The sequence below is a fragment of the Danio rerio genome, chromosome 8, assembly GCF_052040795.2.
Source record: "Danio rerio strain M-AB ecotype USA chromosome 8, GRCz13ab, whole genome shotgun sequence".
Lineage (NCBI taxonomy): Eukaryota > Metazoa > Chordata > Actinopteri > Cypriniformes > Danionidae > Danio > Danio rerio.
Window position 1 is genome coordinate 54,658,417 of NC_141028.1, and position 17,162 is coordinate 54,675,578.

At 38.0% G+C, this 17,162-nt stretch overlaps 1 protein-coding gene across 1 annotated transcript in view; it reads right to left on the reverse strand.

Moving 5' to 3' along the window:
* Positions 1 to 17,162, reverse strand: part of LOC101884100 (uncharacterized) — a 57,400-nt gene that overhangs the window by 18,774 nt on the left and 21,464 nt on the right. The window contains exons 9-16 of the mRNA XM_087265324.1: positions 16,440 to 16,537; positions 16,096 to 16,282; positions 13,457 to 13,635; positions 9,530 to 9,671; positions 9,267 to 9,438; positions 4,910 to 5,116; positions 2,794 to 2,937; positions 577 to 734 (exon numbers count right to left, since the gene is read on the reverse strand). Coding sequence (XP_087121450.1) covers positions 577 to 734; positions 2,794 to 2,937; positions 4,910 to 5,116; positions 9,267 to 9,438; positions 9,530 to 9,671; positions 13,457 to 13,635; positions 16,096 to 16,282; positions 16,440 to 16,537 — 1,287 coding nt within the window. The remainder of the gene's footprint in view (positions 1 to 576; positions 735 to 2,793; positions 2,938 to 4,909; positions 5,117 to 9,266; positions 9,439 to 9,529; positions 9,672 to 13,456; positions 13,636 to 16,095; positions 16,283 to 16,439; positions 16,538 to 17,162) is intronic.

A 17,162-nucleotide genomic window follows, 5' to 3' on the forward strand; every position in this document is an offset into this window, starting at 1 on the left:
ATACGTTTTATTAATATGTATAACTTAATTTATTTGATTAATAACTATAACTTTATATATATAGTTAAAAAATATGTACCATTTTCCCAAGTGTATATAACTACTACTGTAAGAAAATATCAGAATTCGGAACAAACTTTCTGTATTATCTTTGCTTGAACTAAGCCGATCTAATCCTGTTTATATGAATTGAACCTGCTCCCGATCAGGTTTGACCTAGCAGAACTGTTGCTATGACAACAACTCTCGGATCAGCTTTGAAGAACAAAACGATCCTGGATCGTGTCAAATCGTCAATATCCAAATCCAGCTAACTAAGTAATCCACGTACGAAGAACGGACCCCTGTTGTTTTGTTTTGTTTTTTTACTTAATGGCTCAGTACGTTTTGTATTTTAATTTCATATTCAGTCACCTTGCATATGTGTGTGACCCGTACCAAACAGAACCGTACCGTAACCGTATCAGTCAGTGGAAACGAGGCATAAAATAATATGCCAAAAAGAAAATGAACGAATAAATGAATCCACCATAATGCAGCCATAAATAAACCCAGTGTCATTAGGCTGTCAGTTACCTGCTCTGTAATGTGTGTATATAAAAGCCTCTGGAAGTCTTCTGCTGGTTTACACGCATTACCCATGTGGAAAAGCTCAAGTTCAGCCGGTGTGTGTCTGTTCTGCTCTCCATCTGTTGAAGCACACACTTCAGCTGCTCACAGTGCGATCCCACAGCCTGAAACACAAATCGAGGTTTTACTCAACATAAAAAAAAATACAGAAGCCAACAACTGAAGTGGATCAAAGTCAACATTAAGTGCTGTTGAATAGTTTTAGGATGACTTTGGTGAAAGGTTTTGATCCACTTTAAATTAATAAATGGCCTATGAACATTTCCTGCTTAAACCACACCTGCTGCCTAACACACATGGTGCGTCCCAAATCGCATACTTATGCCATAGATATATACATTAGATGTCGCCTGGCTTATTGTTGTCTATTGGACGGAATGCGTCAATAACGCCGCCATCTTGCTACAGGATAGCGCTCCTTTGAAATTAATGCGGGACCAAGGTACAGTGGAGGACTGTGGCCATCCAAAGCCAGAGATATACACATATATCTATGATCGGGAGTTTTCCTGGATGTTAGTATGCAATTTTTTTAATGAAAATTATAATTTTACATCACTTTTCTACATTGATGGATTAGTGACCGCACGGGCATTCATGACAAAAAGCTTGTGTTTGTGTGTACAGAAATGTACTATCCCCCCTTCCTGTTAAATTTGATCATGTCCTGAAACACACCTCCTCTCCTGCTTTCACTTCTCATACTGACGGAGGGAGCAATTCGTTTGTGAATGAATCTCTTTCACTAGCCGGCAGTAATAAGTTTCTGGCAGCGCAGCATCTTGTTATCATATTTCTCTTGCATTGTTTGCTGATTTTATTCAACAAAACTAGCATAAGCCGAGTGTTTAGTGCGAGTTGGAGCTGCTTTGCCTTATGATGAATGCAGTAAGTGACTGTTATCATCAATAATGTTACCTGATTAGCACAAAGGTTCAGAACATACAAAAATGTAAAAAACATAATATTACCAATGAAATGTTCTGCCTTTGTGCTTTGTTTTCTTTGTTTGCTTGTTACTACACCCGTAGACAGCGCTAAAATCCTGCATCTTCACGTAATAACACTGTCTTGACTAGTGCGGTTGAATGACATTTGTCCTGGGAGCACTGTACCAATGTGGCGGCGCTATTGACGCATGCTCAGGGTCCCTATGCGATATCTAGTGTATATATCTATGTACTTATGCACTCTTTTACGCCATTTTGTAGTATCAATAGTGTAAGTAGTGCACTGAAAACTCTAAAAAATAATAAGTGCACTTTAAATACCCGGATGATGCACTCATTCAACCGGTAAAATGAAGTGTAAAGATGAACACTTCACGCACTCAACAACCGCAGGTTCGCTCACGTAGCGGAAGGGGCGGAGCTATCGGGGGCACATGTTGGATAGCTTGATTTATTTTGGATGGTGATAGCAAAATTTTCCTATGAGAGTGATTATAGCACCTCCAGATGGTGAATGCGGTTATACTCATGGCAGGTATTATTGGATAGTTTGGTCATTTACTTCTCTGATTTGGCAACCGTCAAACGTCATCACGGACACGGTTTGAATTTAGTAAAAAAAACATTAGTGTGCCATTTTGGATGACACTACATACATATACTATCCTGTTGAGTGTGTAAGTGCATAAGTAGTGCATGAGTGCATAGTGTGCCATTTGAGACGCAGCTACAATAATAATACAAAAAGCAAAATTAAAAAAAAAAATTAAATTACAATAAATATAACTATACATAAAATGTACTCTAAAAATATATATAAGTAAAAAAAACACTCTTGGACACCCTAATTCTAAAAAATCAAGTTCTGAAGGAGTTTTTTCTGCACATGCAGACTTTATTAGTGCTACAAAGGCAAATTTAGTGCTTAATTTAACCCTCCTCGCGCGGCTCTTGACTTTCTTCTGACACCTCAACCCACTTCACTTTCGTCTCCCTCCTCTGGTAACATGTCGGATCCCCCTACAAATTGGGGTAACGGATCTGGCATGTTACCAGAGAAGGGAAAAGTGTCGGTCAAAAGTAAAGAACCCCCCCCCCTCTTCCCTTGTGCTCGACAAACACTTTTCCCTTCTCTGGTAAGTCCGTTACCCCAATTTGTTCCGGAACCTCGCAATTTACAAATTAAGCACTGAGCAAATTCATAATGTCTTACCAGTCTGGTCCATGTGGAGAAGCAACGTCTGAGCAGATTGATATCATGGGTAAACACTGCATTCTGTTCCAGCATGTGTGTCCTACATCTCTGCTGAACCATTCCTTTCCACAGGATGAAAAAGTGAAAGAGCACACTCCTCTCCTTTAGTTAAAAAAAACAAAAATCAACAAAACATTGTCGCATACATTACAAATGATAATAACATTTACACTGAAAAAAGCAATCCATTGCACTCTCATCGCATGAACAGTACAGATTTTTAATAAAGTTTATGAAACACTAAACGATATCGTCACTGGTAATATCTAGCTAAATACACGACTTTACCAAATAAATGCTTATTTAAATAAATATGAATAAAGTAGAAGCGAAAATTAATAGCCCTTGTGCAAATTTTTTAAATTATTTTTCTAATATTTCCCAAGTGTTGTTTAACAAAGAAATCAACACATTTTTACATAATTAGTTTCTTATAACTCAATTATTTTAGCTTTGCCATGATGACAGTACATTAAACTTTAATAGTTATTTTTAAGAGACTAGTGTTCAGCTTGAACTAGGTTCATTACACAGCAAAATCCTCTGAGTCAAATTTACTCAGTTCAGAGAATATTTGGTCCCTCTCTAAAATTGAGTAAAATTAAAGAGTTAAAGTTAATGAGACAATGATGGGGTTAATTAAGTGAAGATTGAGCACTGATGACAAACACCTGGACTGCTGAAACGAAACCGCCTACTACTCAGTAGGTATTGCATTTGAATTTAATCGTACTACTCGGCCGTTAGAAAAGTGTGTTCTATACAGTATAATTGTGAAAAATATGAATAGAATTCGGACGTAATACATCCGCCATTTTGTCATGGTCACGTGACCTACCTGCGTCAGTTGCGTCGCCTCACTTCCATTCATGAATTCTCTCACGGGGCATTATGGGATAGCGCAGCGTGCATGGGCTGCACACTTCAGAATCTCGCCGGAAGTAGTAAGTCATCCGGGTACTTCTCGCCTACTGATTTTCGAATTCTATGAATTCGGACATACTACTCTGCTCGCATACTGATTTTGGCGTACTAATATGCTCATTGCGTACCTGTTTGACTTTATTTCTGTCAGATGTTCACAAAAGTCCATATGAGATTTATTAAGAATTAACTGTTTTAGTTATTTACATTTTACACAAAAACAACAAAAGAAATTGTTTTTCCCCCCTGATTTACTTGGACCCTTTGACTCGATTTCCAGTGTTGACCTTTCTTTGCTTGGTATGTCAAGTATAGTTGACTGATCCTGTATTGATTCTTGATAAGAGTTTATGTTTGACTTTGCAAATTATGTTTAAATGATGGTTTATCATTTAAGAAACAAAATTTAAGTCGGCGCCAATAGCCTAGTGGTTAGTGCGTCGACACATAGCATCCTGGTCCTCGCGGCGACCTGAGTTCGATTCCCGGCTCGAGGTCCTTTGCCGATCCTTCCCCTATCTCTGCTCCCCACACTTTCCTGTCTGTCCATCTCCACTGTCCTATCAATAAATGTGAAAACCCCTAACAAATATTAATAAAAAAAATAAAAAATGTATGTTTTTCAAGAGAATGGACCTCAGCTGTGTTTTTTTTTTTTGTGGTTGAGTCAGAATTATTCGCCCCCCTTTGAATTTTTTATCTTTTTAAAATATTTTCCAAGTGATGTTTAAACAGAACAAGTCCATTTTCACCGTATGTCACCATATTTTTTTGTGTTATTTGTTTTATTTCAGCTACAATAAAAGCAGTTTTAAAAATTTTAAACACCATTTTAAGGTCAAAACTATTAGCCCCCTTAAGCTAGATTATTTTTCGATAGTTTACAGAACAAACCATCATTACACAATAACTTCTTTCCGTTAAACAGAAATTGCAGGAAAAAAGTAAACAGGGGGGCTAATAATTCTGACTTCAACTATAAGTAAATATACTTATTTATTGCTGGTTCTTGATTTTGAAGCCTCGAATAATTTTGCTCTTGAAAAATAGTTCCTGATTTTGAAACCTCTTTTTATACTGACACTGCATCAAAAAAGCCAGCAAAGTTAGCATTTGTATAAGAGTGTTGATTAAAAACAGTGTCATTTACCCAGTGATGGAAAGCCCTGCCGTTCATTAATGTGTGTGCTCTCCACGCTCTGAAAACCCCAGCCATCTCTTCACATCTCCTATTGTTTAAACACAGATCCGCCTGTCGTCTCATGTCTCTGTTAGCGCACACTACACTCCTCCACTGGGAGAACGCCAGACACAGTTCAGGGTGCATCATCCTGCCGAGAGCTTTCAGTAACAAAGCCTAAGGAGGAATGAAAAAGTGACAGATTAATGGAAAAAGAACTGACTGCTGAATTGAAAAAGTTAGTGGTACTTTACTAATACCATGAGAGGTGAAGCAAAGCTGACCCTGGACTTGCCTTAAAGAACTTATTTTGCCTAACTTTATTTTTTGCAAATAGGCTCATTTTACAACTCCCCTAGAGTAAAACAGTTGAGAGTAACCATTTTTTAATCAATTCACCCGATCTATGAGTCTGGTGGGAGCACTTTTAGCTTAGCTTAGCATAGATCATTGAATCGGATCAGACCATTAACGTCTTGCTGAAAAAATTATCAAAGAGCTTTGATAATTTCCTTATTTAAAGCTTGACTTTTTTGTAGTTACACCATGTACTAAGACCAAGAGAAAAAAAAAGTTACTTTTTTCCTTCGGCTGATATGGCTAGAAACTCTACTCATCATTCTGGGGTGATTATCAAGGAACTTTACGGATGTTTCTGCATAGATACAGCTGAAACAATGATATTAAGCATCTCTGGAACAACAAATGGATGAATGGATGGATGGATGGACAGAACAACAAATGGATGGATGGATGGATGGATGGATGGATGGACAGAACAACAAATGGATGGATGGATGGATGGATGGATGGACAGAACAACAAATGGATGGATGGATGGATGGATGGATGGATGGTTGGATGGATGGATGCATGGATGGATGGATGGACAGAACAAAAAATGGATGGATGGATAGATGGATGGTTGGATTGATGGATGCATGGATGGATGGATGCATGGATCGATGGTTGGACGGAACAACAAATGGATGGATAGAGAGATGGATGAATAGATGGAAGAATGGAACAACAATTGAATGGATGGATGGATGGATGGATGGACGGAACAACAAAAGGATGGATAGATGGATGGATGGATGGATGGAAGAAAAATTAAATGAATGGATGGATGGATGGATGGATGGATGGAATAACAAATGAATGGATGGATGGATGGATGGAAAGACAAATGGATCAATGGATGGATGGATGGATGGACAGAACAACAAATGGATGGATAGATGGATGGATGGTTGGATGGATAGATGGATATATGGATAGATGGATGGATGGATGGATGGATGGATGAATGGAACAAAAAATGAATGGATGGATGGATGGATGGATGGATGGATGGATGGAACAACAAATGAATGGATGGATAGATGGATGGATGGAATAACAAACAGATGGATAGATGGATGAATGGATGGAAGAACAATTAAATGGATGGATGGATGGATGGATGGATGGATGGATGGATGGATGGATGGATGGAAAAACACATGAATGGATGGATGAATGGAACAACAATTGAATGGATGGATGGATGGATGGATGGATGGATGGATGGATGGATGGAACAACAATTGAATGGATGGATGGATGGAACAAAAAATGAATGGATAGATGGATGGAAGGAACAACAAATGAATATATAGCTGGATGGATGGATGGATGGATGGATGGATGGATGGATGGATGGACGGAAGGACAAATGAATGGATGGATGGATGGATGGATGGATGGATGGATGGATAGATGGACGGAACAACAAACAGATGGATAGATGGATGGAGGAACAACAAATTAATGGATGGATGGACAGACGGAACAACAAATGGATGGACATATGGATGAATGGAAGCAACAACTAATGAATGGATTGCTGGCTGGATCGATGGATGGATGGATGGATGGACGGAACAACAAAAGGATGGATAGATGGATGGATGGATGGATGGAAGAAAAATTAAATGAATGGATGGATGGATGGATGGATGGATGGAATAACAAATGAATGGATGGATGGATGGATGGAAAGACAAATGGATCAATGGATGGATGGATGGATGGACAGAACAACAAATGGATGGATAGATGGATGGATGGTTGGATGGATAGATGGATATATGGATAGATGGATGGATGGATGGATGGATGGATGAATGGAACAAAAAATGAATGGATGGATGGATGGATGGATGGATGGATGGATGGAACAACAAATGAATGGATGGATAGATGGATGGATGGAATAACAAACAGATGGATAGATGGATGAATGGATGGAAGAACAATTAAATGGATGGATGGATGGATGGATGGATGGATGGATGGATGGATGGATGGATGGAAAAACACATGAATGGATGGATGAATGGAACAACAATTGAATGGATGGATGGATGGATGGATGGATGGATGGATGGATGGATGGAACAACAATTGAATGGATGGATGGATGGAACAAAAAATGAATGGATAGATGGATGGAAGGAACAACAAATGAATATATAGCTGGATGGATGGATGGATGGATGGATGGATGGATGGATGGATGGACGGAAGGACAAATGAATGGATGGATGGATGGATGGATGGATGGATGGATGGATAGATGGACGGAACAACAAACAGATGGATAGATGGATGGAGGAACAACAAATTAATGGATGGATGGACAGACGGAACAACAAATGGATGGACATATGGATGAATGGAAGCAACAACTAATGAATGGATTGCTGGCTGGATCGATGGATGGAGGGAACAACAAATTAATGAATGGATGGGCGAAAGTGAAAGTAGATAATGAGAGGCCTTATCTCTCATTCTCGCGCTGCAGATGCTCTGTTTAACTGTTTTTTGCAAGTAAAATGCTCAGTTTTTTCACTTACAAAGTCGTCATGTAAATAGCAAATGCGCTAATGGCAGTAGCTACAGACATTATAATAGATGGTGGCTGCGTGTCTAAACAACAGACCGAAAGTGAACCATGCTTTCTATTATAATGTCTAAGCGCAGTATGTCAAATGTATGGACACAAACGCGAAGTAGCAGCAGGGCAGAGGTGCACCAGTCACTGAATCCAGCATATAGGGGTTCTCAACTGTTCACCACATTCTGTCTCTATTTAATGCACTGTGTTTGTCAAAGTTATCTGTAGCTTAGGTGACGACATCCTGTATTCAGTTTAATGCTTGCACGGGGGCTCTGAACTGTCAAAACAGCTTGTGCTTTTTCAGATGCAAAAAAAGTAAAAAAATAAATAAAAATCGAACATGGTTCAAATTATTTTATGACGGACGATCTGTTTAATGTGTTTTAAAGTTTTGGAAGCAGTGTGTCAATAGGATTGACACAACAATAAGTCAAATACATTTTTAAAAGTGTGAAAATTACGGACGAAAATTTTGGATTTAGTGTGCAATAACCTTTACGGTTCACTATTGTACAGTTCACTACACTACGGTTTGGTGTGTGCATGTATATGCATATGTAAGCACTATTGTGTGTGTGATTGTGTAGATATATGCATGTACATGTATGCTTTTATCTGAGTATATATTTGTTGTTTATTTTGCCTTATTTGTCTATACATTTTTTTTATTTGCTTTATTTTACAGTGCTAGTTTGTTGTTTGTGAAGCATTTTGAGTCGCATGCATGTAGGAAAAGTGCTATTAACTGCTTTTAAATGGTTTAAATGGTTTACAGGAGTAATTGTATTATTATCACAGTAATATGCACTACCTTGGGGCCATTTTAAAATCTTTACAGTAACTTACTGCATATTAGGAATTTGCAGTATTCTACTGTAATCAATGTAATCAAGTTCTGCTACTGTAGTAGTTGAAGACAAAAATGAGACAGTTAATGAAAAAAAATTATGCACCACAAAATGTATTTAAACCAGATTAATGAATAAAAATCACTCCTTTAAACCATTTAAAATGATATAATAACAATTAATAATTAAAATACTGTTGTACTTGATCTCGTCACTTGTTTGTAATTTAATAAATTTAATAGTAAATACTAAAAGTGAAAGTTTTGTAATGCTAATGTAAAATGTAAATCAATTACAGTAAAAGTACTGTAAATGGTCATACTGTAAAATTTAAATGTGGTACAGGGAATTTTACCGTAATAAGAATTTGCAGTAAGTCTATTTTACTGTAAAGTGAAATTGCGGTAGAGTCCTGCTACTGTAAAACACATTTACAAGTAGGTTACTGTCAAGGGGCAGTTGTGGTAACTTATGTTGCCAGTAAGTTACCGCAAAAATACAATCAAATGTCTAATAGTGTAGCAGAATCTTGTACCTGAGGCTCAATGCAGGACATCTGAGAGTCACAGCAGGATAAACCAGTGGAGGATGGAGGACGAGGAGCCAGTTTGGCTTTGAAGAGCAGAACTTTATCAGAGAAATCAGCCTGAGTGTGTCTGTACCACTCCAGAAGAACAGTCTTCTGAATAACCCGTTCTTCAGCTAATCTGTGAGATCCCAATAAGACACATTACACTTGTGCATGAGTGAAGCGGTGACATGTAATTAAAGAAGGAGTAAAGCAGCAGATTATCATACTTTGCCAGCTGTTGTTTCTGTAATATCTCTGCCCACTTGTGAAGAGTGTTGTGGAGGAGAAACATGGCTGAGAGATCTTCTGCTGAAGTGTATGCTTTGCGCTTGAAAACATCCATCATACGGCCTGTAATCAATGGCTTATCTAGATAGATAGATAGATAGATAGATAGATAGATGGATGGATGGATGGATGGATGGATGGATGGATGGATGGATGGATGGATGGATGGATGGATGGATGGATGGATGGATGGATGGATGGATGGATGGATGGATGGATGGATGGATAGATAGATAGATAGATAGATAGATAGATAGATAGATAGATAGATAGATAGATAGATAGATAGATGAATAGATTAGATAGATAGATAGATAGATAGATAGATAGATAGATAGATAGATAGATAGATAGATAGATAGATAGATAGATAGATAGATAGATAGATAGATAGATAGATAGATAGATGAATAGATTAGATAGATAGATAGATAGATAGATAGATAGATAGATAGATAGATAGATAGATAGATAGATAGATAGATGAATAGATTAGATAGATAGATAGATAGATAGATAGATAGATAGATAGATAGATAGATAGATAGATAGATAGATAGATAGATAGATAGATAGATAGATAGATAGATAGATAGATAGATAGATAGATAGATAGATATACAGACAGACAGACAGACAGACAAATTGTTCATTCTTTTGTATGTAATTTTTACAGGATTTCATATTAATTATTTTCTTCTGAAGAACGGTTTGATTATTTTAGTTTGGCTGGATAAAATAAGATAAACAAAGAAACAACAATAAATATGTAAAAATATATATAATTGGAAAAAATCCTTATCCGCTTTTTAAGTACGACGTCACGCAGAGCAGCTTCTGGGCCCCAGGGTTCTATCAAACTGTATGCGGAGACTCAACAAATAATAATAATAAACGTTAAAAAAGTGATGCGATACTTTCGAAAATCCCGATCTCAATATATACACCCATGCCTAATATCTGATGGCTAGAAAGTGATTACGTTTTTTTTTTATAAATTGTTAAAATATTGGTGTCTGTGATGCAGCAAGTCCAGAGACTGTCGTGTTCACCAAAATTTGATATAAAATTTAGGAAAGAAAACGTTAGCTAACTAGTGCCATTTCCCTTAACTTAGCTGAAAATAAGCTCTGATACGCCTTTTTATTTTCTCCATTCATTCAGAACGGACCTTCAGGTCACTCAGAAGGTGGTGAAATTATAAATTTGTCATTTTCTCTTCGCTGATAAGATATACAGCCAGGTACAAAACGTTGCTATGTAACTCCCAACGATACTTCCGGGTTTCTTCCCACCGCAGCCTCGATTTTGCTTTTAAAAATGGCGGCCGCGTGAAATCAGTCTACGAGGAAAATAAGTATTGAACACCTCAACATTTTTCTCCAAAAACATATTTCTAAAGGTGCTGTTGACTTAAAATTTTACTGTATGTTGGTAACAACCAAAGAAATCAATATACTGTATGCCAGCACTTCCCAACAGGGGGGTCCCGGGGCCTCAGCGAGCTCTGTGGAGGGGGGGAGGGTCATATCATATTAAAAAAAATTCTTAGCAGTGGACAATTAGGAGAATGATCATGTTGCCAAAGTTCATTTTATCCACTAGCTCAGTGGTACTCAACCACTGGTCCGTGAATCAATTGGTACCGGGCCGCACAACAAATCATTAATTATTTCTGTTTTCAGACAATAATGTCTGAGTATGAACGATCTTCTATTTTAAAAAAGTCCTTTATTTTGAAAAATGAACATTTTCTTTTGCTTACGTTTCAGTCACTTGAGCACTCAAATTTAACCCACAAGCAGCAAAATGAGTAAGAAACAGACGTCTTTGTAAAATTTCTTTACTAAGGGGGAAAGGCCCAGTGAACGACACACAAACTGCCAAGGAATAGATCCACAACCCATTTGTCAAAAAATCAGGTGAATGCACCATAGCTTTGCATGCATATCGCGTTTAGGTTATAAGTTTGTTGTTTCCAATGGAGGTGCGCGGCTTGTGCGCAAAAGCATGATGCTCTCGTGTCAATGAATCCCGCAAATCACGTGACAAGAATTGACCAATCAGCTTCAGTTTTTATGGAATATACACATTTCTGTAGACTCATGCCGGCAGCTAGCTCTCTGCAACTCTCACATGGTTGCCCACTGAAGCTAAGCAGGGCTGCGCCCGGTCAGTACCTGGATGGGAGACCACATGGGAAAGCTAGGTTGCTGCCGGAAGTGGTGTTAGTGAGGCCAGCAGGGGGCGCCCAACCTGTGGTCTGTGTGGGTCCTAATGCCCCAGTATAGTGACAGGGACGCTATACTGCTCAGTGAGCGCCGTCTTTCGGATGAGACGTTAAAAAATCCCAGGATGTCCTTCAAAAAAAGAGTAGGGGTTTAACCCCGGCATCCTGGCCAAATCTGCCCACTGGCCTTTGTCCATCATGGCCTCCTAACCTTCCCCATATCATAATTGGCTTCATCACTCAATCTCCTCTCCACTAATCAGCTGGTGTGCGGTGTGCGGTCTGGCTCAAAATGGCTGCCGTCACGTCATCCAGGTGGATGCTGCAAACTGGCGGTGGATGAGGAGATTCCCCCCTATGTGTAAAGCGCTTTGAGTGCCCAGAAAAGTGCTATATAAATGTAAGGAATTATTATTTTATTATTATTACTAATTTTCTCAGAAAAACACAGAACACACAAACACTGAAGTGCTTTGTAATTTTCAACAATGGACACATTTTTTAATACGTTCTCCACAAAAAGTCTCACTGATTCGCCTCACAGCAATCCTAACACTAATTGATAGAGCAAAACAAGTATTAAATTGCTATTTTTTCCCCCTTATACACCAGTGTGAATACTGATATTTTTGTTATTGAATGTCAAACAGGGCTAGTTTAAATGCCAAAGGCTTACGTTTTACAGTTACAAATGGCCTACTGATGTTTTGCTTTTATATTTTACATTTATTTGTGCATAAACATATCTAGATTTAGTAATAAACATACCGTTTGTTAGAAAACATTTTTTGTCATCATTACTGCAAACTTATACTGTATGAGCGATAACATCATTAAATGCTTACAATATTTTACAGGGGAAAAGGGGGTCTCATGCAAAAAAATAAAAAGGTTTGGAACCACTGCTGTATGCAAAGAAAACAAATCTAACGTACAAATGAAGTTATGTGAAATAAAAAGATAGACACAAGGAAACAGTATTAAACACATGAAGAAAAAGAGGTGTAAAAAGGCAGTGAAAGCCCAGAGTGCAGCTGAAATTTCTCAGTAGGTCTTCAGCTGCTTCGTCAGTGTAAATGAATACTAGCTGCTTCAGTCCAACATTTACATTAGCAGGAGGATGAAGATGAAATCAGGGTGGACATTTCAGCAAGACTATGATCAAAAACTCAGCCAAAGAAACTCTCAAATGCTTTCAGAGAAAGAAAATCCCAGCAAATCACTTGACTAAAATTTAATAGGAAATACAAAATAAAGCCCAGATTTGACAGGCGAGACCCACAGAACCAGCAAGATTTTTACACCCTGTTGAAAGCCGTGAAAAACTCACACCTGAGCATTGCATGTGATTTCATTCTCTAAATGAGAGGCGTCTTTAAGCTGCCGTCACCAAATAAACCTTTAATATAAAGTATTAAACACATTTTTAGTAGTTCAGTTCTTTCTCCTTCTTCCTCATTCCATTATCACACAATTCATTTTTCAGATTATTTTTGTTTTGCTTTATTTTTGTTTGTTTAATTTGGGATTTCACCAAAATCTGGTTCAACTCCATGTCAACAGCTCCTTTACAAATATTATTCCCAGGAAAAACCAAGACATGTTCAATACAATTTCCCCTGCTGTACATACTAACCAGTGTTTGTGTGTCTGGTATGAAAGCGGTGGATGTGGAAATCCTTCAGAAGGCCGTGTAGCTGCAGAGATAGTCTCCACTGCTGGAAGCTTGTCTTGAGTGTCTGAGTCTCTCTGTGATGATAGTAACGCTGCAGTGATGCTCTGCGCTGAACAACTGCTCTCCAAGCTGACAGACACCTAACATAAGCACACAGACAGTGAGTGTCACAACATCAGTCAACAAATTGCACATCATTAAACTGATTATAAGTGACAGTAGACATTTAATTTATACTAAAGTTTCTCTTTAAGGGTGGCACAGTGGATAGCACTGTTGCCTCACAGCAAGAAGGTCAATAGTTCAAGTCCCGGCTGGGCAATTTGGCATTTCTGAGTGGAGTTTGCATGTTCTCCCCGTGGTGGCGTGGGTTTCCTCCAGGTGCTCCGGTTTCCTCCACAATCCAAAGACAAGTGCTATAGGTGAATTAAATAAACTAAATTGGCCGTAGTGTATGAGTGTGTTTGGGTGTTTCCCAGTACTGGGTTGCAGCTGGAAGTGCATCCGCTACATAAAACATGCTGGAATAGTTGGCAGTTCATTCCGCTGTGGCAACCCCTGATTAATAAAGGGACTAAGCCGAAGGGAAATTAATGAATAATAATAATAATAATATAAAGTAATGGCAAAAGTATTATTATTATTTTTTTTATAATTATTTGTTATTATTATTATTATTATAGAATGTATTTGTATAATTACTTAAGGAAAATTTTATAAGAATTAATAAAATATAAAAAAAAATAAAATAATGACAAAAACTATTTCTATTATTACCATTTATTTATTTTTATTTGTTATTTGTTTATTTATTTATTAGGAATTGTCTAATTTTGTTGACATTAGTTCTTAATTTATTGTTTGCTTATGAAATAATTTATTATATTTAAGTGTAGTATATTAAAGTTATACAGTGTGGCGCAGTGGGTCACAGTGGCGCAGTGGGTAGCACGATCAGCTCACAGCAGGAAGGTCGCTGATTTGAGCCCCGGCTGGGCCAGTTGGCATTTTTGTGTGGAGCTTGCATGTTCAGCCTGTTTTGGTGTGGGTTTCCTCCGGGTGCTCCGGTTTCCCCCACAGTCCAAAGACATGCGCTATACTGTAGGTGAATTGAATAAGCTAAATCGTCCGCAGTGTATGAGTGTGTATGGGTGTTTCCTAGTGTTGGGTTGCGGCTGGAAGGGCTTCCACTGCCTAAAACATATGCAGGATAAGTTGGCTGCTCATTCATCTGTGGTGACCCCTGACTAATAAAGGGACTAAGCCGAAAAGAAAATGAATGAATGAATATTAAAGTTATACATTATTACCGATGGTGTGAAGTAACAAATTACAAATACTCAAATAACTTTAATTGAGTAGTTTTTCTCAGGAATTGTATTTTACTAAGTAGTTTTAAAAATGTGTGCTTTTACTCTCCCTTGAGTACATTTTTAGTGCGGTATCGGTACTTTTAGTTCACTACTTTCCTTCAACCTGCAGTCACTACTTTATTATTTCTTGTCTATGGGGATTGGAAAAATCAGCCCTGTGATTCTTGTCCAATCAAATCACACATAGAAATTGCATCATAATGAGCTACCTCGAGACATGGGTGATTTGTAATTGCAGTAAACTGTTCGGAAGCGTTAAAAGTGTCCAGAAAAGATGTTCACACGCATTGACCAAGAGACTGTTTAGATGCATGTCACTGATGAGAAGATGACGGATGTTTACTGTATGATGAATAAAAAAGGCCTTAAATACCCAGCAGGCACAAGGCGTCAACATGACATCACTTGACATCGTGATCCAACGTCGTGGGGACATTGCATTTTGTTTGGAAATGAAAATCGGGTTGACGTCAGAATCCAACTTTAGGTCAATGTCCAACCTAAAACCAACCAAACCCCTAATGATGCTACAGCTTGATGTTTTGTGGACGTTACAACTATGACGTCTTTCAGACGTTGGGTTTAGATTGCCATACCTGACGGATAAACATCAGTATTTAATGTCAGTATGACGTTGGTTTAAGATGCTGGCTCGATGTTTGATTGTGGTCACTTTCTAACACAACCTAAAATCAACCAAACATCAACGTCATTATTAGACAACAAAATAATGTTGTCCTTAGATGCTGGCTAGACATTGAATTTTGGTCACCTGACATCACAACCTAAATCTAACCTAATATTAACGTCTTATGACATTGTGTGCCTGCTGGGCAATAAGTAATGCACTACAGAATGTTACGTTTACACATCCACATATTACCTGTAAGTGCATCAGCTTTTAACAGCATAATACTCACTACTCACAACTCTTGAGTACTTATGAAATGTCTACTTTTTACTCATACTTTGAGTAATATTTAGGCATTTTTAGGAAAGTAAGGGTACTTTTACTTCAGTATGATTTTTTAGCACTCTTTCTGCCACTGATTATTACTTAAAATATTAAAATGAAAAACGTTCAAACAAGTTTTCCTCCCAACAATCCAGACCTCGTTCACAATAAACTGAACATCTACTTTGTATAAAGTACCAGCTTTTTAACATATTAATTTGAGTGCAGCACCCATAATGCAAATGAACCACAAAAAAAACAAGCAAACTCACCTTGAGAGTTGAGCTCTCAGCAAACTCTCCTGTAATTTTCTTAACTCTTCCCTTTTGCGAGTGCTTTGACACCACATTGTAAAAGCAGTCTGCATTCGACCTTTATCCTGCAGGTGGCGCACTTTCTCCAGAAATCTTCTTGTGTCCTGCATTCTTACGGCGACGTGTCTCCACTTCCTAAAGGTTTCTGCACAGATTACAACAGCAGGCATCAGTTCCTCCTCACTTCAGAAGACTCCTTATACAGTATGTGTTGTGAAAACGCTTCAGGCACAGTGCTGTCACTGTCAGGGGCTGTTACTGAACGCTGTCAGTCTTGTTTTTTGTCCATGACCTCCACCTACCTGCTAACATCCGCCTGGAAAGCTCCCATGAGGCTCTAAGGCTCAACCTTGTAAGTTTTGTCTCATGAACATAGCAATGCCAGGAGTGCAGGGTGCGCCTGTGCAGGAAAACAAATGATGTGGTAGCATGCTAATACTGTGTTCTCCTATTTCCATTGACACTTTCATCAACATTTACTAAATAAAATACAAATATCACTGAGGTAAAGTGGATTTAATTTTTGCACATTCATTCATGAAACTTGTGAATATAAAAACCCACTTAACCTTAATGCAAAATTCGCCCTCACAATGGTATGGTACGGTGTAATTGAGGTAAAGTTGGTTTTATATTAACGCATTCAGACTTTTTTCAATAATAATATGATTTAAGAAAAGAATTCTATACTATTACTAAATAGTGAAGTCATATTAGCAGTCATTGACTATCAGAGTACAGTCAAATAAATCATGCTAATGTTGAATTGAAGTCATAATTGCATGTGATTTCAGACCGAATATGTAAAGTACCATGGTAAACAATATAGGGAGCATGTCACAAGTTGTCACTGAATGTATGCAAATATAAAACTAACTTTACCTTAGTTATGGTGTGCTGGGTGGCTGCTATAACCTTGGCATGCCGTTCTCAATGGACGAAAGTGAAAAGGGTTGGGGAGGAGGGCGGTTGAGGAGGCGTATTGGTAAAATGAGGTGCATGATTTCAGAGGTGCCGGATCCGAC